Here is a 24,829-nt window from a genome sequence, read left to right on the forward strand (position 1 = left end):
AGAAAGTCCTTCCCTCGGTGGCAGCAAAGAAACGGGCGGCCAGTTGTTTCGGTCAGCCACATACTGATGCGTTAGTGAGAAATATGTCCACCAGTCAGCATCTAGCCTTCTCCAGCCAGGGTTCCCGGGAGAATTAGCCCGCCTGCCCTAAGACATCCATGTGTATAACCAATCCGTTTCTCTCCTGGACGCCTGGGGTGCTGCTGTGTCGTTAGCTACTGTTCTGTGGTTCAGAGGAAGAGCCCTCCTTGAGAAAGGCTGGCAGTCCCATGACCAAGACTGGCCTTCCAAATAAAGAGAGCAACCGCTTAGCCACCTGCTGGGTTCTGCCTGAGGGAGACTGCAGGAGGCAGCTGGAATCACGGACACTCCACTCGGAATTAGGAGTGGGCACAGCGAGGTCTTATTCCACTTTGTAAGCACCTCCCAGCTTTGCTCTATGCATAGGAAGGCTGATGGTCTCGCCCTGGCCGGTGGGCTCAGTGGTTAGAGAGTTTGGCTGCAATAGAAGAGATGCTGGTTCAATTCCCAGTCTAGGGCACCTAGCTGGGTTGCAGGTTCCATCCCCAGCCCCAGTTGGGGCGTGTGCCAGATACAGCCAATCGATTTGTCTCTCTCACAACTTAGTTTCTATAAAGAAAAGTTTGTTTTTGCTTTTCCCTTTCTTGTGGAAATTAACCCATGAAAGTAACTCAGTGGAATTGGAAACTTCTGGTTCATCATCACGTAATAGCCTGGTCATTTGTAGAGCAAACATTGAATGACCGAGTGAGTGAATTAAGCTTATGATTAAGTCTTTCACATAGATTGACACTCAGTTGATCCCAATATATAAGGTGACCGGGTAGGAATTACCAATCTAATGGGTGAGTAACCTTGGGCACATAAGCACTTAAGTGACTCAACCAGAAACACAAAAAGGTAAGTGCAAAGCAGGTGTAGAACCCAAGTCTCTCTGGTCACTAATCCAGAACTCTTAAAGAGCATCTGGAAGAAGAGTGGCCACTTGCATGGTATGAGACACACTCAGCCAACCAGCAGTGTTTTGCTGAGCATCTGTTATATAATAACACTGGTCAGTGATGTGGGCGTCCTCGAAAAGAAGATGCCATAGTATGTCATCAAGAAGCTTACGGCTTAATTGGGGAGATCAAACTGCTACAAGTTTAATGGAAGGTGAGTGAAGGAAAAGAAGAGAGTTCTAGAATGAACCAAAGAAGTTCCTGGCGGGGGGTGGGGGGGGGGATGAATTTCAGGCAGAGACAAGATGATGTAACCAGAGGCCAACACGAGCGAGGATCTAGGGAGCAGGGGATTGTGGCCAGGGATCATTTGATTGAAGGCAGGATGCTCAGTCCTTGTCTGTATGAGAGATGAGGAAGCTGGAGGTGAGGGCTGAAGCTCAGCATAGCTGAGGCCTGGGATTTGGACCAGTAAAGTGAAAACTCAAATAGACAAGGTCTGAGGGAACATTCGGGTCAAGCCCAGCATGATCATGGTCTGTGATGCAAAGGCAAACGTTGTCTGGCAGAAGACCCCCTTGTGGAGTGGCAGCGGGCGGGGTGGGCAGAGCGCAGTCTGGGGCTGGTCACTGAGCAGAAGCCCGGAGGGGGGGCTCGTGGAGGGACTGCTAACGGGGGTGGGGGTGGGTAGAACTCAACTCTGAGGATGTTTGACTTTGAATAGAAAAGGGAAAAAGGCATTTCAGATGGAGAAAGCAACCCACACGAAAGTGTGGAGTAAGAAGTCAGGGTCTGAAAGAAGAGGAAGCTATGAATTGAACTGAGAGAACCACACTGGGATAAAGTGGTGGGAATGGCTGCTCTGGGGCCTGGGAAGCAATTAGAATTTGGATTTCATGTGATAAGCAAATTGCTTCTGGAGAAAGGAATTGCTGTGATGAAAGCAGTTTTAGAAACCAAGTGGGGCCGATGTCTGTAGATGGGATTGGGAAGGGGGAGAGATTCGAGGCAGAGGAACCAGGCAGGAGACTGTCCGTACTCTGAGCCAGGCCATGGGAGTGGTGACACTGAGAATGAAGAGGCAAGGGGACTGTGAGGTACATTCCAAAGAGAAAGCAGAGCCTGGAGAGGTAAGGGAAGATGTGATGGGCAAAGGTGACTCCAGAGGGCCCCCATTTGGGAGATGAAAATAATGGTTCTACTGAGATCACTGGGGTGATTTGCAAAGGAACCCCATTTTGGAGGGGGGAGGTCATAGACAGTTTGAGGCATCCAAGTAAAGATACTTCATCAGCCTTGAGAACTGGAATCTGGAACCCAAGGGAGTGTGGGACGGGGCTGCAGCTGGCTGGCTGCTCACACCTGGCAGCGAATGAGTCCCCGAGGTAAGGGAGTGAGAGAAGGACGGGAGATGTCAGCAGGGAGCCAGCAGAACACAGTCTAGACCCAAGGGGTTTGAACGTGAGTTGGACATCAACAGAGGGTGTGTTACCAAAGGGAGAGGGGTCTAGGGACGGAAACGGAGGAGTAGGCCATGGTCTCCGGAGAAGGAAGCGGGTCAGCGGTGGTTTGTCAGAGCAGAGTCTCTGATTTCTGTGGGACTCAACCAGCATGAAGTGATCACTTTGGCCCCATGCCTGCCTCCCTGCCTGGACTTCACTGCGCTCCTGGTTCTCAGGGGCCTGTCAGGAGAGCGCTCTCTCTTCGAAAACGATAATCAGTGGGTAGCTATGTTTCTAAAGTACAAACCCAATCGTACGTTTTAAATCGGAGTTGTGGGTTACTTTGGAAATGAAGGAAGGTTGTGTAGACTACATGGGAGCCATCTGTCTGTCAGTCAGCGGAGAGAATAAGAGAGCAGTAATGAGGGAGGGGGAGGGGAAGGAGCTCAGGGAAGGGAGGAAAGAAAAAGGAAGTGAGGCGTTTGGAGCAAAAGCAAAGACCTTGCAATGTGGGGTAAGGGGAAGCCACTCCTTCTCCAGCAGAGCGGCCCCATGAACTCCTACAACCTCCTTTGCGCTGTAACTTGCAGCTTAATTTATGATAAATCTTTCCTTCATTCCAAAGGGGAAATTAATATTTGCTTATTTATCATAACTTGCTTCATTTGCTCTTGATTTGTTTGCCTTCTGAGTACTTCCCTCCACTCTGTCCCTGCTTTGCATCTGCTGTGACTGTGGTCCCTTAACTGCCTGTGGTTGCTGCTGTTAACTCGCTACCTTCTGGGCACTTCGAATGCAGTAACTTGATCATCAGTATGTCAGCTCCAAGCTGAGGACCCTCATTCCTAAGGGCCTTCTCATCCGAGTGAGTTCCTCCAGCCCCTCGGTCCACAGTCCCTCCTGCAAACGAGTCCTCTCCCATGGCTCCTGCTGCCTGTCCCTGTGGCGGCACGTGATCAGAAGGAAAGCATTAATAGAATCCTCGAATCATGGTGTTGGCAAGAAACCTAGAAACCACCCCACTCAACCTCCCACTCACAGGGAATCCCGTCAGCAGCTTTTGTTTAACTTATTTTGATAGCTTTTCTCTTGGCTTAAACTGTTCCCAAAATAAATATCGGGTGGGTGATCCAGGGAGTGGTTCGAGGGTTGAGATTAGCAGGAGTATCAAGATGAGCAAGCTTTTTAAAAATATCGGAATTGTGTTGGACTTAGAAGAAGCCGCATCGCCCCGCCGCGTTTTCGCTCTCACTAATCGCTGCCCCCGCTCCACGGAGGCCTCCCTGGGGGCCTTTGTCGGGGAGGCCCCGTGGGAGCAGAGCACAGACTCTGCAGCCTCAGCCCCTGCAGCCTCAGCCCAGGCCCCAGCGACTGCAAGGACCCCCCTCCTTCCTAAGTGCACTGGGCGTTCCTAGGGGTGTGTTTTTAATGGCGTTTCACTCACAGCTTCATCCGTGGATCCTGTGCCATTAAACCTGCGTGAACCCACCTGGGCCCATCAGGCCTCGTGCCCTGAGGACCCCGTTTTGCATCTCTGTCACTTGTGCACATACATAACACTCGCTGCACGCGGCCTTGGGGGCGGGAGCGTGGTCGGGGAGCACCAGCCCGTGCAGGTGGAGGAGCTTTGCTGATGCAACGTGAGACGTGGCGACTTCCAGCCACCAGGTCGGGGAGGCCCAGGCCCTGCTCTTGAAGCTGTGGTCGCTTCTTTCCTTTCTCACAGCTCCCCTCTCAGTGGCCGTCTCTCATAGGTCTGTGTGTCGGACCCTCACGGAGTGGTGGCAGCGTGGGGGGCGTGACTTGTCCCATAAACTCTCTGCGCTCACTGTCCACAACGTTTAACAGTCCCCAGCACCGTCTCTTCCGGTCACTCACGGCTGGAGACAAACGCCCTTGTATCTGCACTTTCCTACTGAAGGAACCAAAAACCAGTGATTGTCTCCCCTCGGGCCGGGCACCAGCAGCACAGACGTAGCGATCGCTGCGCTGGTCTCACGGCCCCATCAGGCCGCCCAGCCCTTGCGCCTTCCTGCTCTCCTCGCGGGCCCTGTGCTCTGCTGCTCACCTTGCGTGCACTGATTTCTGGCCTGCGGGCCTCCTCCTCCTCTGGACTCCCTACGGTGTGTCCATCCCCGATGGTCGTAGTAAACCCCACCTTTCTGAGTTCTCCTCTGTTCTCCCCAGCCTGGAATGAGTCCACTGCAGTCCACTAGCGTTTAAACTCCATCTTTTCTATTCATTGCCAAGTACTCAGTGCTCAGTGCTGAATAAACCTTTGCCGACTGAAACAGTGATTGCTCTCCGTCAGCTTAGCCAGCATCTGACATGGTCACCAGACACTAAACTTCTTCTTCTTCTTTTTAATATATCTTTATTGAGTTCAGAGAGGAAGGGAGAGTGAGAGAGAGAGAGATAGAAACATCAATGATGAGAGAGAATCATTGATTGGCTGCCTCCTACATGACCCCTACTAGGGATTGAGCCTGCAACCCAGGCATATGCCCTTGATGAGGAATCGAACCGTGATCTCCTGGTTCATAGGTTGACACCCAACCACGGAGCCACACCAGCCAGGCACCTCAGCTTCTTGAGAAAAGGAACTATGACTTCGTATCTCTAATGGAGACTTGAACACACACAGGAGCTCAATAAATATTGGAGACTGCGTTTACTACACAATCACTCAGTGAGGTCCCGTGGGGTGGGGTGTGGTGGGGTGGGGAGGCAGGACACTCTTTCTCCTGCTCTTGTAGCATAAAACCACCTTGGGCAGCATGTTAAGCAGACCAAGGCCCCCTTCCTCCCACCCAGCCTTGACTATTTAGAAAGATTATCTTTAAAAGCACAATGCTGTAAACATTACGTTTTTCTTCTAAAAATTTGCGAAGGACTACATAGAATTGCCCAAGAATCAGTTATCCAGTGGTTGGCTAGGTAATTCCTGAGTAAGCCACTCTGAAAACTGATTATAATCCTGTTTCAAATGGAGAGTTGGGAGAAGGCCAAAAAAGGGTATATTATTGTATCTTGTAGGAGGGAAGAATCCAGCAGATACTCACTGAGTTATGGCGCCAGAGCCTTCCTTTCTCCTGTTATTATAAATTATTGTTATGGGAGAAAGCCAGCTCAGCAGAGTGGGACTCCAGCATTGCACTTCCTCTCCGCTGAGGTCTTATATAACGAAGACCTTCACGCACAAACATTGCGTGAACTTAACATGGCAGCTCTCCAATTAAACCTCACGCTGTCCAGTGCAGAGTGGAGTAACTGTTTCATCCTCCTTATTTTTTGTTTGTTTGTTTGTTAATCCTCACCTGAGGATATTTTTCCATTGGTTTTTAGAGTGAGTGGAAAGGAGGGGGAGAGACAGAGAGAAACATCGATGTGAGAGAGACACATCAATTGGTTGCCTCCTGGGTTGAGCCTGCAACCGAGGTATGTGCCCTTGACTGGAATTGAACCCGGGACCCCTCAGTCCCCAGGCCGATGCTCTTTCTACTACACCAACCGGGAAGGGCTTCCTTATTAGCCCTAAGGTGTCCCTGGCTGCTGGGGCAGCTACTGACTAAAGCTTTTTTGTTTAACGAAAGGAAACTAGGTTGAGGTTTACACCCCTCAAAAGTCTCCAACACAGAGCTGGAAACAGCACTCCTGCGTAGCTGCTCTGCCTGGCTTCCTGCCTCCGGCCTCGCTTCTAGGGTAACAGACCCAAAGGCTGCAGGGCCAAGGCAGGTGGCACCAGGTGCACCATCTGAGGGGGCAGGGACTCAGTCTGAGTTAATTGTTATCAGGAACAAATGTGTAGTTGCCAGAGCTTTTGATTTTCAAGAGAAGCTGGAGATCTAAACCTTTAGGAAACATTGCCTGGTTTCTAATGTTAATAAGTCATTTTAAAAATTCTTAAACTCTCTGCAGACCAGTCTGTGTCTCTGCGTTGGGTGCTTCCTGTGGGATACAGTTTGCAACTTCTGTTCCCTCCCTTCAGGCCTTCCTGCCTTTGGGTGTTTGAAAGCCCCCTCAGGCATCATTTTCACTGTGACACCCACCTTTTCAAGGGGGGTGTAGTTAATTCACATCCGGCATGTCTGTCCCTCAGGGAAGGGACCAGATGGCGTGTAGGGTACCTGGCAGGACTCAACTAAGACTTGTCGAAAGAACGAGTCTTCAATGTCTTCTGCACGATCCCTCCTCTCTTAGAGATATGCCCACATGTGGGCATTAGTTCTGTGTCGCTGCATAACAAATGGCCTCAAAACTCCTGGCTTAAAACACAACGAGCCTGTATCACCCGCAGTTTCTGTGGACTGGGAGCTTGGGAGCAACTCGGCTGGAAAGTTCTGCTTACGTTCCCTCCTGAGGCTGCAGTGAGCCTCGGTGGGACTGCATCGGCGGGACTGCATTGTCCCAGGACCTGCCTGGGCTGGAGGGTCTCCCCAGGTGGCTCGCTCTCATGGCGGCAAGCTGGCGTTGGGATTAGCAGGAGTCCTCAGTCCCTTGTCATAGGACTGCCTGCGTGTCCTCCCCACAAGGACCCTGGCTTCTCCCAGAGCAAGTGATCAGAGAGAGAGCGGGACCCAGCCCAGCGTCCCCTACCTACTCTCAGGAGTCATTTCTGCAGTATCCTCTTGGTTACGCAGGTTTGCCCGTTGGGTGTGGAAGGAGACCATTTGGGGGCTGCTGTCCCAGCTGTGCTCACAACAGACCCTCGGTCAGTCCTGTTTAAACAAATGGCCCAACACTGAGAGGAGTTTTCCCAAAAACCTCAAGGGAGTAACATCTATGTCATAGTGATTCGTACCTAACAGGCATGCTGTATACTGTTGCGTTCTTGAGCTCAGTTCAGAAATTAAATATCCTATGATGATAGACCATCTCACAACTGTCTTCCCTACACAGGTCTAAATCATTTTTTAAAAATAAATGTAACAGTTTTACCGGTATCATCTCATAGAATGCACCATCTGCTTTTCAAGGAACCTTTCCATCATTGCTTACCTCTGTCTGCTTCCTGGGCGCTCCTCGTTCTCACAAGATGACACTTCTCCTCCGAACCTAATGCTTTTTAAAAGATTTCCAAGGAAAATTCCAAGGAATAGCCTCATGGACAAAGAGGAGTGTCCCCTTTGATATGTATTTTTAAAAATTGATTTGAGAGGGAGAAACATTGCTTTGTTGTTCCACTTATATATGCAGTCGTTGGTTGAGTCTTGTATGTGCCCTGACCAGGGATCGAACCCACAGTCTTAGTGTATCAGGATGACACGAACCAACTCAGCTACCCGATATATATTAATATATCCCTTTGATATGTTAATAGCACTTGTGGAGACAGCCCCCAGAGATTCCCGGGGCCCTCTGGCCAGTTGACCAGGCGTTAGGGAGAGGGTCACTCCAGTTCCTGCAATGGTGTCCATTTCTGGTACCCACTTTCCAGCCTCCCCACCCCAACTCAAACAGCACCGGAGTGGGCACTGCTGGTGCTTACAGACACACACACACACACACACACACACACACACACACCCCTCGCCCTTCAAGACCACTCTTAATCTCATTTTAACCAGATTTCACCTGAATAAAAATGTTAAGGGGAAGGAAAGGTGCCCCAGTGTGATTTCCCTTAGGGAAATTTCCACTGGTAGCTCGTTCTTATTTGTTCAATAAACAAAACCTTAGACTGGGAACTGAAGGTCAAACAAGCAGAACCCACGTGGAACATTTGCCTGCGCACCTGGGGCAGGGGCCAGCGTCACCCCGCCCACGCCGCCGTGGCGGTGGTCACCGAGTCGGGGTGCTGGTAAGTGGAGATGAAATGTATAATTCATAAGGCCGAGGTGGCGTGCGGTCTGTGGAGGGGGGGTGGTGATTACAGAATTGAGAAATGAGGCTGCACTGCGTAAGTAACCTTTCTAGGTTAGAGGCTGCTGTGATAGACGGCCCCGCATTGTTCTCTTTCTGACCTTTGTCTGAACTTCCCCTTAGAAGAACAGAGGAAATACAGTTCTGCCTTTTCCCATATTGTTTTTGAATAATACCTTTAGATGCCAGCTTTTCGCTTTTCTGTTCTTCCGTTTGGGGTTTTGCTTCCCCGCATCCCCACTCCCCTGAGCTTTGCTGCTTCCCCTAGAAAAATCTGGTTGCTAATTACTTTATCCCAGTGTTAATGGGAAATACAGAGGCTACACAAATATTTGTCCATATTGAACACAGGATGCATGGGGGAAAAAAATACCCCTGCCACTCCCTCCCCTCCATCTGCCCTCCCCTGCCCGGCCCAGGAAGGCAGTCCTGAGAATGGTCCTCGATAGGGATGCAGGCGGCGATGAGAGTGTGTGGGATGCGGCTGTTCAGTAGGAGGGGTGGCAGGACCAGTGACGAGCCTGAGCTCTGCCCAACAGTCATTTTAGCCAGACGTTAAGGTGCACGCAGGAATGACGCTCTCAAACATTTAAGCTATTGATGCAGTCCCAGGGGCGGAAATAACAAGGCTGGGAAATGTGAGCCAGGTCTTTCATCAGCCTTCTCCTCTGTGCAACTCAAAATACGCAGTCTTGTACCTTCCATATTCCCCTCCATCCCATTGGCTTCCGGGTCTGAGCCTAAGTCCCCGGTGATGGCCAGAACTTTGGGCTCTGTGATCGTCTGAAGTTTCAGCCCTTAGAACAGTGGTTCTCAACTTTCCTAATGCCGCAACCCTTTAATACAGTTCCTCATATTGTGGTGACCCCCAATTTATTGTTACAAATTGAACATAATTAAAGCATAGTGATTAACCACAAAAACAGTATATAATTATATATGTGTTTTCCGATGGTCTTAGGCGACCCCTGTGAAAGGGTCGTTCGACCCCCCCAAAGGGGTCGCGACCCGCAGGTTGAGAACCTCTGCCTTAGAAGGTCAGGGAACCCGAAGAGGGAGGAGCGGAGACCTCAGGTTGACCTCCACACAAGTAGGCATCGCTACAGAGCCAGGCAGGATTGCTTCGGTCACTCGCAACGCTGCTTCCAGAGTTAAATCTTTGGGTTACTTAGGGTGGTTTTGTTTCTTGAAAAACAGCCCCTTTTTGAGGCTGAATGAAAGGGGTCTAGACAGCTGTGTGTCAGAGCCTTGCAAACTGGGACAGTCCACGCCGGCTCCAGTTGGTGGGTGGGTGCTGGCGAGGCACCTGCGGCCACCGTGGGCCGCACACAGGCCGCTGAGCGCGTCCCTGGGCAGCACGTGTCACTTCTTCTTTCTCCTCGAGGGACTCTGATCTCCGGGGGCTCGGGGCCAGCCGAGGTCTGTGCACACAGAGACCGCGTCACGGGCCTGGCACTCCGCGAGGCAAGCCCGACAAGCCGCCGCTCAGCTACTTACATTTCAAAACTTTCGTTCTTCGGCAGAAAAAAGACTGAGCTCTTCGCACCAATCATCACAGCCATTCTTTCAGACATCCAATTCACTGCTTGTGGCTGTTTGTACTTGAATTTTTTTTAATTTATTTAAATATATTTTTTTATTTTCAAAAATCTCCCTAGCTGCCTCCTCTCTTCCACACTCCACTCATTTCTCCCTCCAACTCCAGATAATTTCTTATCTTTCACCCCCTCCAGCCATGCATCATTTTTTAAGGAGACAAATTTCCTATGTCAAGCTTCTTCCATGAAAAATAGAGTTTGCCCTGGCCAGTGGGCTCAGCGGTTAGGACATCAGCCTGCAGGATCCCCAGCCTGGCCCAGGCACGTGCAGGAGGCAACCAGTCAATGTGTCTCTCTCACATCATGTTTCTCTTTCTCCTTCCCTCCCTCCATTTCTACTCTCTCTAAAACTCTATGGGGGGGTGGGGGGGGAAGTATCCTCCGGTGAGGCTTAACAAAAGAGAAAATAAAGTAAATAGAGCTTTATCAGTTTCTATTCAGATGTCTCCTGGGAACCCCTCTTATCAGAGAAGAACTAGAAAGAGGCTGCCTGCTCCTCCCCCTTCTCTTTCTTTAAAAATAAATATGTGCATCCATGAATAAATGAGCCACTTCTTCCTCAGACAGTCAGTTCTGTGCCCGTCTGGGCGTTGAGCACAGTGCTCGGTAGGACGGCAGAGGGGCCCACCGCCTCCTCCACGTCCTGGGTGTGGAGCGTGGCGCGGGGTCCGCGGTGCTGCGCGGGGGGCAGAGAGGACCATGCAGGGCCCGCCGCCTCGAGACGCTTCCGCTCCGGGAGAAGCTGATTACAGGCTATCCTCAAGTTTTAAAACAATAACTATCAGTGCAAGGATGAGTGAAAGAGCTGAATCGCCCGCAGATAAGTTGCAGACACAGAATAACAGGGAGCCTGAGTCCGGGAAGGGCTCTGGAGGGGACGACAGCCAGAGAGGATGCCTGGGGCGCCCGGGGCATCCAGGGGCCTCATCCTGACCTCTCAGCCCCTCACTCTGCTCCCAGCACGTAAGTCCCTCCTTTCTCTCTCTCTCTCTCTCTACTTTACCTCTTGAGTTCCAGCCGACAGCTCGCGATTCCACGCGCTGGGTAGCTCACTGGCTGGAGTAGTGTTCGGTGCACAAGAGAACAAAATGAACTTTAATCTCTTTTGCTGAAGGCTGCTCCATTCCAGAGGCATGCGCGCGCGAGAGTCCCGGCTCCTGGATCATGAAGAGGCCTCATTGTTAGGATGAGAAAAGCAGACTGTGGGGAGAGGGGGCAGGGAGTCCTCGTCCGAGGACAGCTGGCGCCCTCCGCTGACAGAAACCCCCGGGCTCTGCTCCGCAGTTTGTGTTGGATTCCTCACCGAGTGGGACAGCTGTCCCCAGTGGGGCCCACCTGTGTCCCACGGGAGGGAAGGTTCAGCCCCTTTCAGAGCCTGTAGGCTGCACATCAGCGCCCCCTCGTGGGAGCTGTAAAGAGCCAGCTGAGTTTTTCCTCCACCGCCCAAATACCAGGCAGCAAACATGGGTTGTGTTGTTGTTTTTCCAGCCCCTTTAGGAAAAGGAAAAATTGAATGTTGGAAGGTTTTCCCTAAATAAGCTGCCCTTGGCCGGAGAGCTGGAATGTATGCCCATTTTGTTTGGCAAACGCTCCGTTCCTAAGTCGTGCTGGAACAAACACCAGCCCCCCGGGAGCTCCCTCCGTGCCCTGAGCACGGCAGGTCCTAACGGCCGTGGCTAAGTCCTGCTGTAGAACTGGGCGAAGGACGTGTCCTCAGGTTCGATCTGGAAAAGGAAGGCTATGGGCACTTCCCCCAGCGCAAGGCCAGCCTCTCACCTGGCTCCTCTCACCCGCACACCTGCCTGCTGGGTCAGAGCCGGCGCCATCGCCAGGGTGGCTCCGGGCTTGACTTGAAAACTTGCTTAGGCAGCGTATCAGTGGGCTTCAGCTCTCCGTTCTCAGTAATTCTCTACCAGCAGCACAACACAGGCAGGGAGGCCTCTGAGGACCTAGGAGTATCCCTGTGGCTGCTGGAAATTCACCCTCCTGCGTGTTTGGGCCTTTACTCACTGGGTTCTTTCTCGTAGCTGGGGTTTCTGGCTTCTGCTCTCTTAATTGTATGTCTCCAGTCGGTGACACCGCATGCGTAAGCAGGTCCCCATCTTCAGTCCCAGACCATCAGCCATGGAGAGTGGGTGCCTCGTGAGTGAGGCCTCAGCCACACAAGGAGGCGGGTTGTGAGGAAAGGAAGTGCCCTGAGGATGAGCCTTGTTCCTGTTACCGTCCACTTGCTAGGAGCTGGGAGCTCCGGGGCCTGCCCAGTGCAAGAAGCAGCAGGACCCTTCAGCCTTGTGTTGGTTCATTCACTCATCCCACAAACACTTTTGAGTACTCGCTCTGCAGACCAGTCAAAGCTAAATGTTCACCAACTGGAAGTATTACATTTAAATCAATCAAGTTGCACATAAGTAAGTGATGTTACCTTCTTAGTGTGCTTTTGTGTGGGATGGAGGCTGAGCGCTGAATTAATTGGTTGGCGTGAAAGAGGCCAGCCTTTTCCCCGCCTGACGTCTCATGCTCACTCCGTGGGTAGGTAACACATCACGGCTCTGAACATACCAGACTCCCTCCGGATGCAGAGAGAAGAGGAGTGGGCTCGGGAAGCTGAAAGGTGACAGCGAGACTTGGCCAGGCCCTCCTGGCATCGGCAGGCTTCCCGGGGAAGTCCTAGATGCACAGTTTCAACCCTCAGTTGCAGTCAACAGAATAACAACAAAGCAGAAGGGAACAGTCAGCCAGAGGAACTGAAAAGGATGTGTGAGGCTTTGTCTCCCGCCCCGCCAGCCAGTGGGTCGTGTTCCAGCTCCAGGCCTTGGTGCGGAGCCCATTTCAGCTGGAGGTTCCATCGAACCCATGTGCTCAGGGGCCTCCAACGGGCAGAGTGGCCGGGCCCAGCTGGAGCTTGGGGTCCCCATCACCAATGTGCGCACACACACAGGGGCAAGCGCAGGTCACACCGCATGCTGGAGGGAGGGGGATGGGGTAGGGCGGAACATGGGAGGGGCTTTGCGATGCCCACCCTATTCTGTTTCTTCGCCTTCTGGTCATTGTTTTCTGATGTGATTCGACTCTAATGTGTTTTTGCTTTGTGCACTTATTTGTGTGTGTGCTTTCACAATAACAAATAAAGAGTAGCCCTAACCGGTTTGACTCAGTGGATAGAGCGTCGGCCTGCGGACTAAAGGGTCCCAGGTTCGATTCCAGTCAAGGGCATGTACCTTGGTTGCGGGCACATTCTCAGTAGGGGGTGTGCAGGAGGCAGATTGATGCTTCTCTCTCATTGATGTTTCTAACTCTCTATCCCTCTCCCTTCCTCTCTGTAAAAAATCAATAAAATATATTTTTAAAAAGTAATAATAAAGATTTAAAAATCCTTTTAAAAGAACTGGGAACAGGGTATGTGTAAAAAGAATCGCTGGCCCTAGCTGGTTTGGCTCAGTGGATAGAGTGTCGGATAGAGTGAAGGATCCCCAGTTCATTTCCGGCCAAGGGCACATGTCTGGCTTGCAGGCTCAATCCCCAATAGGGAGTGTGCAGGAGGCAGCCGATCAATGATTCTCTCTCATCATTGATGTTTCCATCTCTCTCTCCCTCTCCCCATATGTAGATACGTGCAGAAAACCGTGATTCCGTTTCCGTGGCTGACAGGGCTTTCACAGTCATTTACTGAGCATGTACTTTGGCAAAAATGACGAGCATAAAACCTGGTACTACTGCAGTCCTGTGGGGTGTTGGGAAGCAAGACCAGGCTTTGTCCCGCACCCTGGGCTTCAGGGTAAAGGCACCAGGGACCAGACTGGGAGATACAGAGCCACCGGGCTGGGGACAGGCAAAGTAGGCGTTGCACACATCCAGAAGGGGGGATTGATTATAGGATAGGGTGAGCATCTTCAAAATGGCCCATTGTGGAGTCCAGGCTGGTTCTTCCCAGAACGCTTCTCTTTAACATTTACTAGGAATTTATTGACTAGCATCAGACTATGCTCTGGACATCTTAGAACTGGTTTCCAGTTTACACCAACATCCTTAGAAGCCTTTGGACACTCTAGGCAGGTAAGTTCTAGATCCAACCTTGTTTTCTTATATAAATAAGGAAGTTAGATTTTGTTAATATATTTTATTGATTTTTTACAGAGAGGAAGGGAGAGGGATAGAGAGTCAGAAACATCGATGAGAGAGAAACATCGATCAGCTGCCTTCTGCACACTCCCCACTGGGGATGTGCCCGCAACCAAGGAACATGCCCTTGACCGGAATCAAACTTGGGACCCTTGAGTCCGCAGGCCGACACTCTACCCACTGAGCCAAACCGGCTAGGGCATAAATAAGGAAGTTAGATTTTGACACTGCACTTTGGGGTGGCTACATTCAGTTAAATATATTTAAAAATCTAAACCTATCTATATGCATACCAGGAAAGTCATGTTCGGAGCCAAGATGTTCGTTGCCGATATAAATCAAAAAGCACCTGCCACTCCGCAGATGGCCCGACGAGTGGAGGAAGCCGACTTCCTCCCTCTGGGACACCGTCCAAGGGCGGCTGGAGAATGATGTCAACATCTAGGCCAAACTGTGGTTACATATACCCAACCTTCCAGGTGGCTGCAGAGATTCGTTCTGACATTTGGAGGATTTCTGTTGGTGATAGACACTCAGTTACAACAGGATTACCAGGGAGGGTCTCGAATGACCTCACCCGCACAGCTTTACGGTCACCCGCCATGGCCCTGAGGTAGAGCTTCCGGAACATCCCCGCGATTTTGCTGCGTGTGTGACGTCAAGCTGGAACTACCCGCGGCCCGAGTTGGGTGTCTTTCCTGGCTCTTCTTTTTTTTTTTTTTTTTTTTTAAATATATTTTATTGATTTTTTACAGAGAGGAAAGGAGAGAGATAGTTAGAAACATTGATGAGAGAGAAACATCGATCAGCCGCCTCCTGCACATCTCCTACTGGGGATGTGCCCACAACCCAGGTACATGCCCTGACCGGAATCGAACCTGGGACCCTTCAGTCCATAGGCCGACGCTCTGTCCACTGAGCCAAACCGGTTTCAGCTCCTGGCTCTTCTTTGACAGCAGAGCCTGGCTCCTCTGTCACAGCCCTCGCTCCACCACGGGCCATCTTCCACTTATTATGGGGCAAAAACACCCTTCTGGGGAGTGTGACTAGAGATCTTAGGTCCACAGTGTTTGTTTAGGCCACACAAGGACAGTCTCCTTGTCCCCTCGGCTCAGGGCAGCTAACAGGAAGTGGGCTCCAGGTCAACCTCACTCTGTATCTCACTCTGTACCAATAACTCCAGCCCAGGGTCCCTTTGTCCTTCTCATCTACCCAGCACCCCAGGCAAAGACTGAGCTATTTCTCTTTTATCTCTTTTATCAAATCTCAGGCTGGCCTTGGATTGTCCAAGCCCCAGTCAATATTTACATCTCCACTTGGACCTTCCTGGGTCCACAGACATGGTATGAATCCGCCTTTTAGGGACGCTGCTCCCCATTTTCCTGGCAGCCTGCCGGCGGTCACAGGGTGTGTTCTCTCGCCATTGGCTGCCTCAGTGCCCTCCAGCACGCTCCCTCCAGGCTGTCTTCTGTCCGGATCCTTCTGGCTTTGGGTCCATTTTCCCTGAAATGGCCTCCTCCGAGTCCTCAGGTTTCTGCTGTTTCCCAGGCCCCGTGTTGCTGTGACGCAACCCCTTGCCTCTCACTCCGGGTCACCAGCTCAAAGAGGGGCTTGGCTCCTGTCAGCATTTCCAAATCTGCTATTTTTTTTCCCCCAGCGGAACCAAACATAAGATTTAACAAGCCATCTGAAACGCAATTTACATTTCAATTGCTTCTGCCCCAGCCATACCGAGGTTCCTTTCAATCTACATATATTTGTGAGAACGGGCTTTCCCACTGCAGTTCAATGCGAGCGCACCTTATAATACCGGTGATTATAAAATCCCACGGGCTAATAGAGTGTCTTGCTTCCGAGGAGTTCAAACCGCTTTATAATTCTACCCACCGTAATGTATCTTCATAAACTGCTGTAGAGACAAGAAAAAAAGCAAGATTAATAATCACATCTCATAGATGGTGAAATAAAAAGTCGGAGGAATTGGGTAACATTTTTCCAGAAATGCAGGCCTTCCTGTGCTCTCCGATTGGTGTTGCGGATTGATGGCCCACGCTGGGAGTGGCTGGGAGCCTTGCCCTCGTTTTACTAGTATTAGCGTAGCGTGCGGTGATCGCGACAGTGACTCTGGTCTTCTGCGTGGCGGGGGGGGGGGGGGGGGGGGCATGGGGGAGCAGGAGAATGAAAGGGGATGCCGAGTCAGGGCCGCGCTTGCCTGGGCCAGGAGGGCGTGGGGGGCTGTGGACAGGTGGCTTCCTTTCTAAAGCTGGGTGGTAGGTACTGGGTGCTTGGTTGTTGGTTATCAATCGTCATCCCTTCTTATATAAATAATTGAAACAGAAAGTGTTTAATGTGTATGCTTTAATATATTTAAACAGAGTTGTGCTAATGTTTCAACATGTATAGAGGAAAATAGACTTTAAAAATGATGGTCTTGCCCGGCCAGTGTGGCTCAGTGATTAGAGTGTCAGACTGCGCACCAAAGAGTCACAGGTTCTACCCTGGCCAAGGGCACATCCCTCAGTTGCAGGCGTGATCCCCAGCCCTGATTGGGATGCATGCGGGAAGCAGCCAATCTCTGTCTCTCTCTTTCTCTCTTGCTCTTCCCACCCCCTCCCTTCCACTCTCTCTAAAAATCAATGGGGGAAAAATCCTCAGGCCGTGGCCAGTGTAGCCAAGTGGTTAGATTGTCAGCCCTCTCACTGAGGGGCCTTGGGTTCAATTCCTGGTCAAGAGCCAGTACTTGGGCTGCAGGTTTGATCCCTGGCCCCAGTTGGGATGCGTGCAGGAGGCAACCAATCCATGTGTCTCTCTCATATTGATGTTTCTCTCTCTCTCTCCCCCTCCCTCTTTCCCTCCCACTCTCTCAAAAATCAATGGGAAAATGTCCTCAAGTAAGGATTAACAGAAAATAAATAAAAATCCTCAGGTGAGGATTTTTTTTTTTAATGATGCTCTTTACATAATTGTGACATGGACTTAGAGGTATCGTAGATAAGTGATTTAGTATTTGTTGATAGCCTGCTCCGTGCCCAGCCCTGGGCTGGGAGCTTCCTACGCGCTCTGTGTAATTTCATCCCCATCGCAGCATCAGGAAGCAGGTGGACAGCTGGAAGGTGAGAGCGCTGGAGTCTCCCCGTGACCCGGGGCCCCTGAGCGTGTGTTCCCACTCAACTTTGAGGGCTCCCCTCAAAGTCGGGGTCGCTGCCCCACAGGGTCAGTGCCCCACAGGATCCCATGACCAGGACAGGATCTGGAAATGCCCTGTCAGCTACACACACCATCGGGAGAGCTAGTGGAGTGACACATCAAAGCTTCAATAATTAATGTGTTGGAAATGGCAACTGTTTATTGTCAGTCCCTCTCTCTCTTAGCTGCAGCTTTTGTCTGATACTTCATGCATGTTTAAAGCATTTTTTATGTCCCGAAACAGCAATGAGGAAACTGTAAGATGAGTCTGTGGGTTGGCGAATGAAGGATGAGTCATTAACAGAACCTGGGCCACTCTGAGCCCAATGGGCAGGCTGTTTCTCAGGCCAGCAGTCCTACCTGCTGCGGAACCGAACTAGGAACAGAAACAGCCCCATGGAAGAAACCAGAATGTGACTGGATTTTTTTAAACCAGGCGAACTTTGCAACAGAAAGGACAAGGAGTCTGCCTCTTGTCATAGGAAGTGTTGCCAAGGAGATGGGGCCAGCTTCAGGGTTGAAACAGAAAGATTCGTTTTTTCTACAAAATGAATCTGCCCCAGGCACTGTGCTAGGTGCTGGAGGTCAGCAGTGATGTGTGTGTGTTTGTGGCGGGGCAGGGGAGGGGGGCGCGGGCAGGGGAAGGCATGCACTCATCTTGCCCTGTGCCTGCAGGCCACCCCCACATGTCCGCTCCCCAAGACTCAACTCAGAACTTCTCCTAGGAAGCCCTCCCTGCTTTGTCTCTCCTACCCCCGTTAGTCCCTTCTTCATGTGCTGGGCACACACTTGGCATCTTGTATGTTCGCTGTTGACACGCTGTTGCCTCCAACTAGATGGTGAACTCCTGGACACGCCTTAGGGTCTGGTTTGGTTTTCAGTGTTCACCCAACACAGTGCCTGGCCATAGTAGATGCTTGGGAAACGGAGGTGGCATATTCGAATACATGAGTGAGTGAGTAGAGCTTGAACCAATTCAGGCTTCAGAATAACCACTGGTAAGAATGGTGCTTCGTCACTGCAGAGTAAATACGCCTTAGCGACCATACAATAGCATGTGCTTCACGTGCGCTGAACAAGAGGCAGATTGTGGACTTGACCTTGAACCGCCGGGAGCTCAGAGCCCATGGACCAGCAGAGCAGGGGACCTGGCCTCTGACAGGTCACAGCAGAATGGTCTTCAGTCCCCCAGGGATTGCTGGGGGCCAGATGGAGAAGTGCCTTCCTTCCCTACGGGCTCCTGGCCTGGGTGTTGAGCAGACACTTGCAGAGCACCTGCTGTGGCCAAAGGAAGGATGGAAGGCTAGTGAGGCCCAGCCCTGCCCTTCAAAGGGTTTCGCAGGGTCAGATATGCGGACATGTATTTAGAACAGCAGGTGCTCAGTTAGTACTTACTGAACTGACCTGGTTATTCATGTTGTATCTTCATCGCCCTGTGCACCAGCACAGAGAAGGTAAGCAGCGTGTGTTAGTGTTAGAAAGGAGGGAGGGGGACACGCTATATCAGAAACATGATCAGTGCAGAGAAAAGGACACTCCTTGTGGGTGAGGGAGAGTTTCAGGGTAGATTGGAAAAGGTTGAAACCAAAGGCAAGAAACCAGGAGGGGTTACCAGAGAGGCCGGATTGAAGGGGCCGGGTCAAGCTCGTAGCCGTGGGAGCTGAGTGGAGAGTTAAGAAGAGAGAGGCTCCAGAGGGCTAGCTCTCAGAGACCTTTAGCCCACAGTCCCGACCCTCCATTATCCTGGCGCCACGTCCCACCCCCCAGCTGCTCTCTTTGGCTTTTCGCTGTAATTCTTTGGGGAGCCGCCCACAGGTAGGCGTGCTCTGACCTCAGCGCTCGCCCTGCTGCGGGCGCCCTGCCCAGGTGAGCGTCCTGCACGCTCATGCCCGCCTCTGGGTCCACTGTCCTGGGGTCCCCGCCAGCATGGAGGCCACTCCTCCTCAGGCTGAACCCTGCCCCCTCGTGCCCAGGCTCCCACTCCTTCATGACCCTTCACCCCTTCTACTCTCCTCTGTTTGTGCTGCCGCGGAACTTTCCATCTGAAACCCCTATCTTAGCACTCTCTTACATTTAATAAGGGTTTATTCAATCGGCGAGCCCTTATTGATTGAGTGGCCACTAAATGCCAGGCACTGTGCTGCCCTCGTGGACTTAGCAGGGGAAAGAGAGGGGAAGCAGGTTATTGGGAAAGTGCTGGAAGTGACATTTATGGCGGTGTGGATGGAAACCGACTGGTGTCGAGGGAGGCCTGTCTGTGGCGGTGACAATTAAGCTGAGGTTTGAAGGATGAGAAGGAAGGAGGCAGCCGTCTGAGAGCCAGCAAGAGAGCATTGGAGGCAGAAGCAGCACCATCGCGTGAAGGCTCTGGGTCAGCAGTGGCTTAGGTATTCTTGAGAATGAAGGGAAACAGACTGGACTGGAGCTCTTTGAACGAGGAGAGCGAATCAAAATGACAGCAGAGAGCTGGGCAGGGTCCCGGTCATGGAGGTCCCTGTGGGCCATGGGAGGGATTCGATTTCCTTCTGGGTTGGGACCCTTTGAAGGGCTTAAAGCCAAGGAAGATGTGACGTGTTCACTCTGGCAGCTAGTAGAGAGTGGACTGGAGGGAGGAAACACCAGGTAGGAAGCTCCAGGTGAGACGGGGCGGCCAGGGCCAGAGCTGTGGCAGCAGAGGTGGGGGGCCACGGGCCAATTCAAGATGTACTTCGGAGCTGGGCTTTCTGATGGATTGGGTGGGGATGGGGAGGGGGAGAGAGAGGAATCAGAGACCATCCCCATGAGTGGCGGGCGCGGTGAGGGTGGTGATTGCATTTAGTGAAACAGGAGGGCAGAGGCAGGGATATGTTGAGGGGCAGCAGGGGAAGAGTTCTCCCTTAAGCACACGAAGTCTGAGCCGATTGTGAGACGTTCCCGTGGAGATGTCAGGCCATCAGAACATAAATCTGGAGCTGAGAAAGGTTCAGGTTGGATACAGACGTTTGGAAATACAAATGGAATTTATGCCCTAGCTGGTTTGGCTCAGTGGATAGAGCATCAGTCTGCAGACTGAAGGGTCCCAGGTTCAGTTCCGGTCAAGGGCACATGGCCGGGTTGCAGGCTCCATCCCCCATTGGGGATGTGCAGGAGGCAGCTGATCAATTATTCTCTCTCATAACTGATGTGTCTATTTCTCTCTCCCTCTTCCTTCCTCGCTGAAATCAATAAAAATATATTTTTAAATATTAAAAAAAAACCACACACACACACACAAATGGAATTTAAACCTGTGGGTGTGGGTACGATTACTATACCTGTTTCCTAGGGCCATGGAAATTGTTCCACAAAATGCATGACTTGGAGCAACAGATAGTTATTTTCTGGAGGCTAGAAGTCCAAAATCACGGTGGTGGCTGGGACATCTCCCCTCTGGGGCCTGTAGGGGAGGACCCTTCCTTGCCTTTTCCAGCTCTGGTGGCTCCAGATATCCCTTGACTTGTGGCAGCATGACTCCTGTCCCTGCGTCCGCCCTCCCATGGCTGTCTTCCCTCTGTGCCTCTGCCCAGATTTCCTGCTTCTTATGAGGACACCAGTTATATTGGACTAGGGGCCCAGCCTACTCCAGTGAGACATCCTCTTACTAATTACATGTTCAGTAACCCCATTCCCAAATAAGGTCATGTTCTAAGGCAGCGGTTCTCAACCTGTGGGTCGCGACCCCTTTGGGGGTCGAACGACCCTTTCACAGGGGTCGCCTAAGACAATCGAAAAACACATATATAATTACATATTGTTTTTGTGATTAATCACTATGCTTTAATTATGTTCAGTTTGTAACAATGAAAATACATCCTGCACATCAAATATTTACATTACAATTCATAACAGTAGCAAAATTCAAGTTATGAAGTAGCAACGAAAATAATTTTATGGTTGGGGGTCACCACAACATGAGGAACTGTATTAAAGGGTCACGGCATTAGGAAGGTTGAAAACCACTGTTCTAAGGGATTTCAACACGTCTTTTGGGAGACACACAATTTATCCCATGACAATCTCTGGAGCAAGGATGAAAAGAGAAAAGAAGGGGTCCTCGGACTTTGCCGTCTTGTAGCAGTCAGATAGAGGACAAGTCAGCACAGAATATGGACAGGCCACCCACAGAGAGGCAGGATGGGTGTGGGAGGGAATGGTGGACTCTGTGAAAGAAATTCAGCTCTTGGTCACAGGGCTGAGAAGTTGACCGATGGAAGTGACAGCGTGGTCACTGCTGATCTTGGCCAGCGCAGCACCGGAGTGGAGCAGAGGGCGGGAGCCCAACTGGAGGAGGTGAGAAGATGGTGGGAGGCAAAGCCATGGAAAAGGCAGTTCACTCTTAGAGATTTGGCTTTGGAAGGAGAACAGAGAAATAGGGCAGCAGCTGCCAGGAGAAGAAGGGATTAAGGAAGGCTTTGTTTTGTTTTTGGTGTGTTTTGTTCTTGTGTTTGTGCTTTTTTTTTTTTAAAGGGAGATGCTAGAGCAGGTTTACGTGCTTGAATTAGCTCTAGCTTCGTGTTGTGTGTTTACATTGTGTGTGTTTTGTATTCAGTTTTCGTTATCACGTGTGTTCTCACGTTGCCTCCCAGCATTGAGGCCCCTCAGGGGCAGGACTGTGCCCTCTATTTCTCTCGTCTTCCAACTGTCTCTAGCCTGACACTCATTCATTATGGTCATGGCAAGAAAAATATCCTGTACACAGCCTGGCACCACGAACAGCTGTTCTTTCATTTTCTAATGGAAAAAGGACTAACAGTGATTTCCACAGGCGCTGTTCGTGAAACGTCAGCTGACAAAATCCTTGTCTGGTGTTCTCGCCAGAGAACATCTATGAGGTGCCCTTTGCAAGACAGGCTCATCTGTTAGGTTCTGCCTGGCACATCCTCAGGGAACAGAAACTGGGAAATGGGTTGCTTAGGGCCATGAGAACAGTGGATTGACCTCCTAGGAAGAGCAGCCCCATGGTCACGTCCAGAGATGCCCAATGAAACCAGACCAGCCTGTTCTTCAGATCCACCAGGAGACGGGAGTGTCTGGCCACCGAGGGCAAAGGCACAGGTGACAGGAATAGGGGGCAGGTGCAGAAATGCGTGCTCTGGAGTCAGCAGCCTGCAGAGGAGGGCTCCACACCACACCGGGACTCTTCTCCCAGGAAGGCGCCTGAGCCTGCGTGCGAAGGGAGCAGGCAGGCACACCTGACTCTATCACAGCGAGGCAGACACCTCTTGTCAAACGTGTCATCTTTTCTCTAATGTTCTTTTCAGAGACTGCTTCTTTTCTAAGGGATGTGGGTTTTTAAACCATCTCTAAAGAGACTGCATGACTAGAGGCAGCCTGCAATAATCCCATCAATTGCATGCAATGGTCAGGTGGCTCGGAAGCCCTGGTGTGTGGGGGCACGCTGGACACAGTGACCGAGGCCGATGTGGGATCGAAGGCCCCGTGACACAGGACAGACCAGCAGTGACCTAAAACCATCACAGGCACCCCCGGGCATCAGTGCCAGAGGACAGGAGCGGCCTGCCATGGTCACACAAATGGTCACCACCAGGACTGCAGGAGACCAGGACTAGAGAGGGGCCAGGTGCTGGCAAAAGATGCCCGGGAGTGAGGGGACAGGGACAGGACAGGACCATGAAGGAGTCCCGAGGCAGCTCACCCGCCTCCACAATAACTACCTCCTGGGAAGTCCAGCCTTGCATTGTGGGAAAAGCATGTCTTGCAGCCCAGACGAGGGCTGTGGCTCTCTACCAGCGCCCAGCACACAAACTCCTTTTTACATGTGAACAATCAAGACTTTGTAATAAGACGCTTTGGTTTTGGTTGCTCATACTGTTATCTGGATGAAAAAGATGAGCAATGAGAGCAAATGTAGAGGAGCAAGGCGGGGAGGTGCTGTGAGTGGGGAAAATCAGCTCCCAATGGCAAGGCAAGTGGAGGGGGTCTTGATCACGCCCTTCCTCCCAGCCCCCTCGCCCCCTCCCGCTGCGGGAAGGGTAGGAGAGCAGCACTTTCTTCATCGCTTCATCAGGTGGACATTTCTGGAGGAAACAGAAGTTGGGCTAATGTGGGTCATGAACAGCGGAGTGCCTTGAGCCACATCTTAGAAACAAACACAAGCTGCGTTCGTATCTCATGCTTTGAACTTGGTTTTCTCCAAAATGAACCCCTACCTACTTATGGCAGATTCTTAGAAAAGAAGATGCATTGTGCCCTCTGCCTCTGGTGACTGACTGGGTGAGATGTTCTCTGAGCTCCGGTGCCCTTCTCCAGAAGCTCAGCCCGCACCTCACAGCAGCGGGGGAGAGTGGACTTCTGACTGGCATCAGACTGTGCACCCATGAACATGGCTCTGTAACTGTGATATTAGAGAACTTTTAAAAAACTTTTATTTGTTGATTTGAGAGAGAAAGAGGGAGAATCATCCATTTGTTATTCCACTTATTGATGCATCCATTGGTTAATGTTCGTAGGTGCCCTGACCCGGGATCCAACCTGCAAGCTTGTATCAGGACAACGCTCTAACCGACTGAGCTACCCTGCCAGGGACAGTGAACTTTGTAGAAGCTAATGAAAAAAAACAGTACTTCCTAGGGAAAGTGGGATACAAACTCCTAAGAAAGGGATTGTTGGCATGGACGAATATTATAGTTTACCCCATTATTCTGGGGAGGGCTCTTGTTTTATATGATATATTATTGAAAATAGAATGCCTGTATTTCAGAATTCCTTTGTAAAACCTGGGTGTTCTGTAGACATTGGTTGCCCGAGTTTTCTTACAAAGGAAGGCTCCTGCATGTCTCTGAAGTGGCTCTTAGCTCCTCTGGTGGGAGTGGGATGGTGATGGAGTCAGCAGTTTGGTTCCCTCTGGGTCTTTTCTGGAGCCACAGAGCAGCCAGGGCCGGGCTCCCTGCTCACGGGAGGACCGAGCTGAGGTGGGAGGCGTCACTGCCACGCAGTGTGGGAACCTCAGGCCCTGGGGGTTCACGGATAGGGTTTTATGTAGAGTTCATGTTGAAGTAGCTCCTGCATTTCTAAACTGCTAATGCTTTCTTCCACTCTGCTTTCTTAGGGCCCCTGAGATCATCCTTGGTTTACCATTCTGTGAGGCGATTGACATGTGGTCCCTGGGCTGCGTCATCGCGGAGCTGTTCCTGGGCTGGCCGCTCTACCCAGGCGCCTCAGAGTACGACCAGGTGGGTCCAGGCCGCACAGGTGTTCATTTAGGACAGGACACTCGGGCGAGGTTATGGGGTTTATGTCGTCTCCCAAGCCCTGCTTCCCTCAACCTTGCTTTTCTCTCTATGTTCTTCTTTCTTTCCCCTTTTTCATTTTTCACTTCTTTCTTTCCCTATAACATTGTCTTTTTCTCAAAGGCACTAAAGCCATTCCTATACCACATGCAAGGTGACAGGAAACGCTCTGACCTCATTCTCCTCTTTTCTTGCAGATTCGGTATATTTCACAAACACAGGGTTTGCCAGCTGAATATTTATTAAGCGCAGGGACAAAGACAACTAGGTTTTTCAACCGTGACACGGACTCGCCGTATCCTTTGTGGAGGCTGAAGGTAGGAAGAGCGTCCCCTCCATCCCTCACCAAGGCCCAGCATTCAGGGGAAAGGGTGGGGCGGTTCGTGGGGAGC

At 51.2% G+C, this 24,829-nt stretch overlaps 1 protein-coding gene across 4 annotated transcripts in view; it reads left to right on the plus strand.

Moving 5' to 3' along the window:
• The window catches only part of HIPK2 (homeodomain interacting protein kinase 2), a 178,767-nt gene that overhangs the window by 105,364 nt on the left and 48,574 nt on the right, over nt 1-24,829 (plus strand). For all 4 annotated transcript variants that reach the window (XM_036329012.1, XM_036329013.1, XM_036329015.1 and 1 more), the window contains exons 3-4: nt 24,257-24,380; nt 24,635-24,754. In XM_036329012.1, coding sequence (XP_036184905.1) covers nt 24,257-24,380; nt 24,635-24,754 — 244 coding nt within the window. The remainder of the gene's footprint in view (nt 1-24,256; nt 24,381-24,634; nt 24,755-24,829) is intronic.

This window comes from Myotis myotis, unplaced genomic scaffold, assembly GCF_014108235.1.
Source record: "Myotis myotis isolate mMyoMyo1 unplaced genomic scaffold, mMyoMyo1.p scaffold_m19_p_11, whole genome shotgun sequence".
NCBI lineage: Eukaryota > Metazoa > Chordata > Mammalia > Chiroptera > Vespertilionidae > Myotis > Myotis myotis.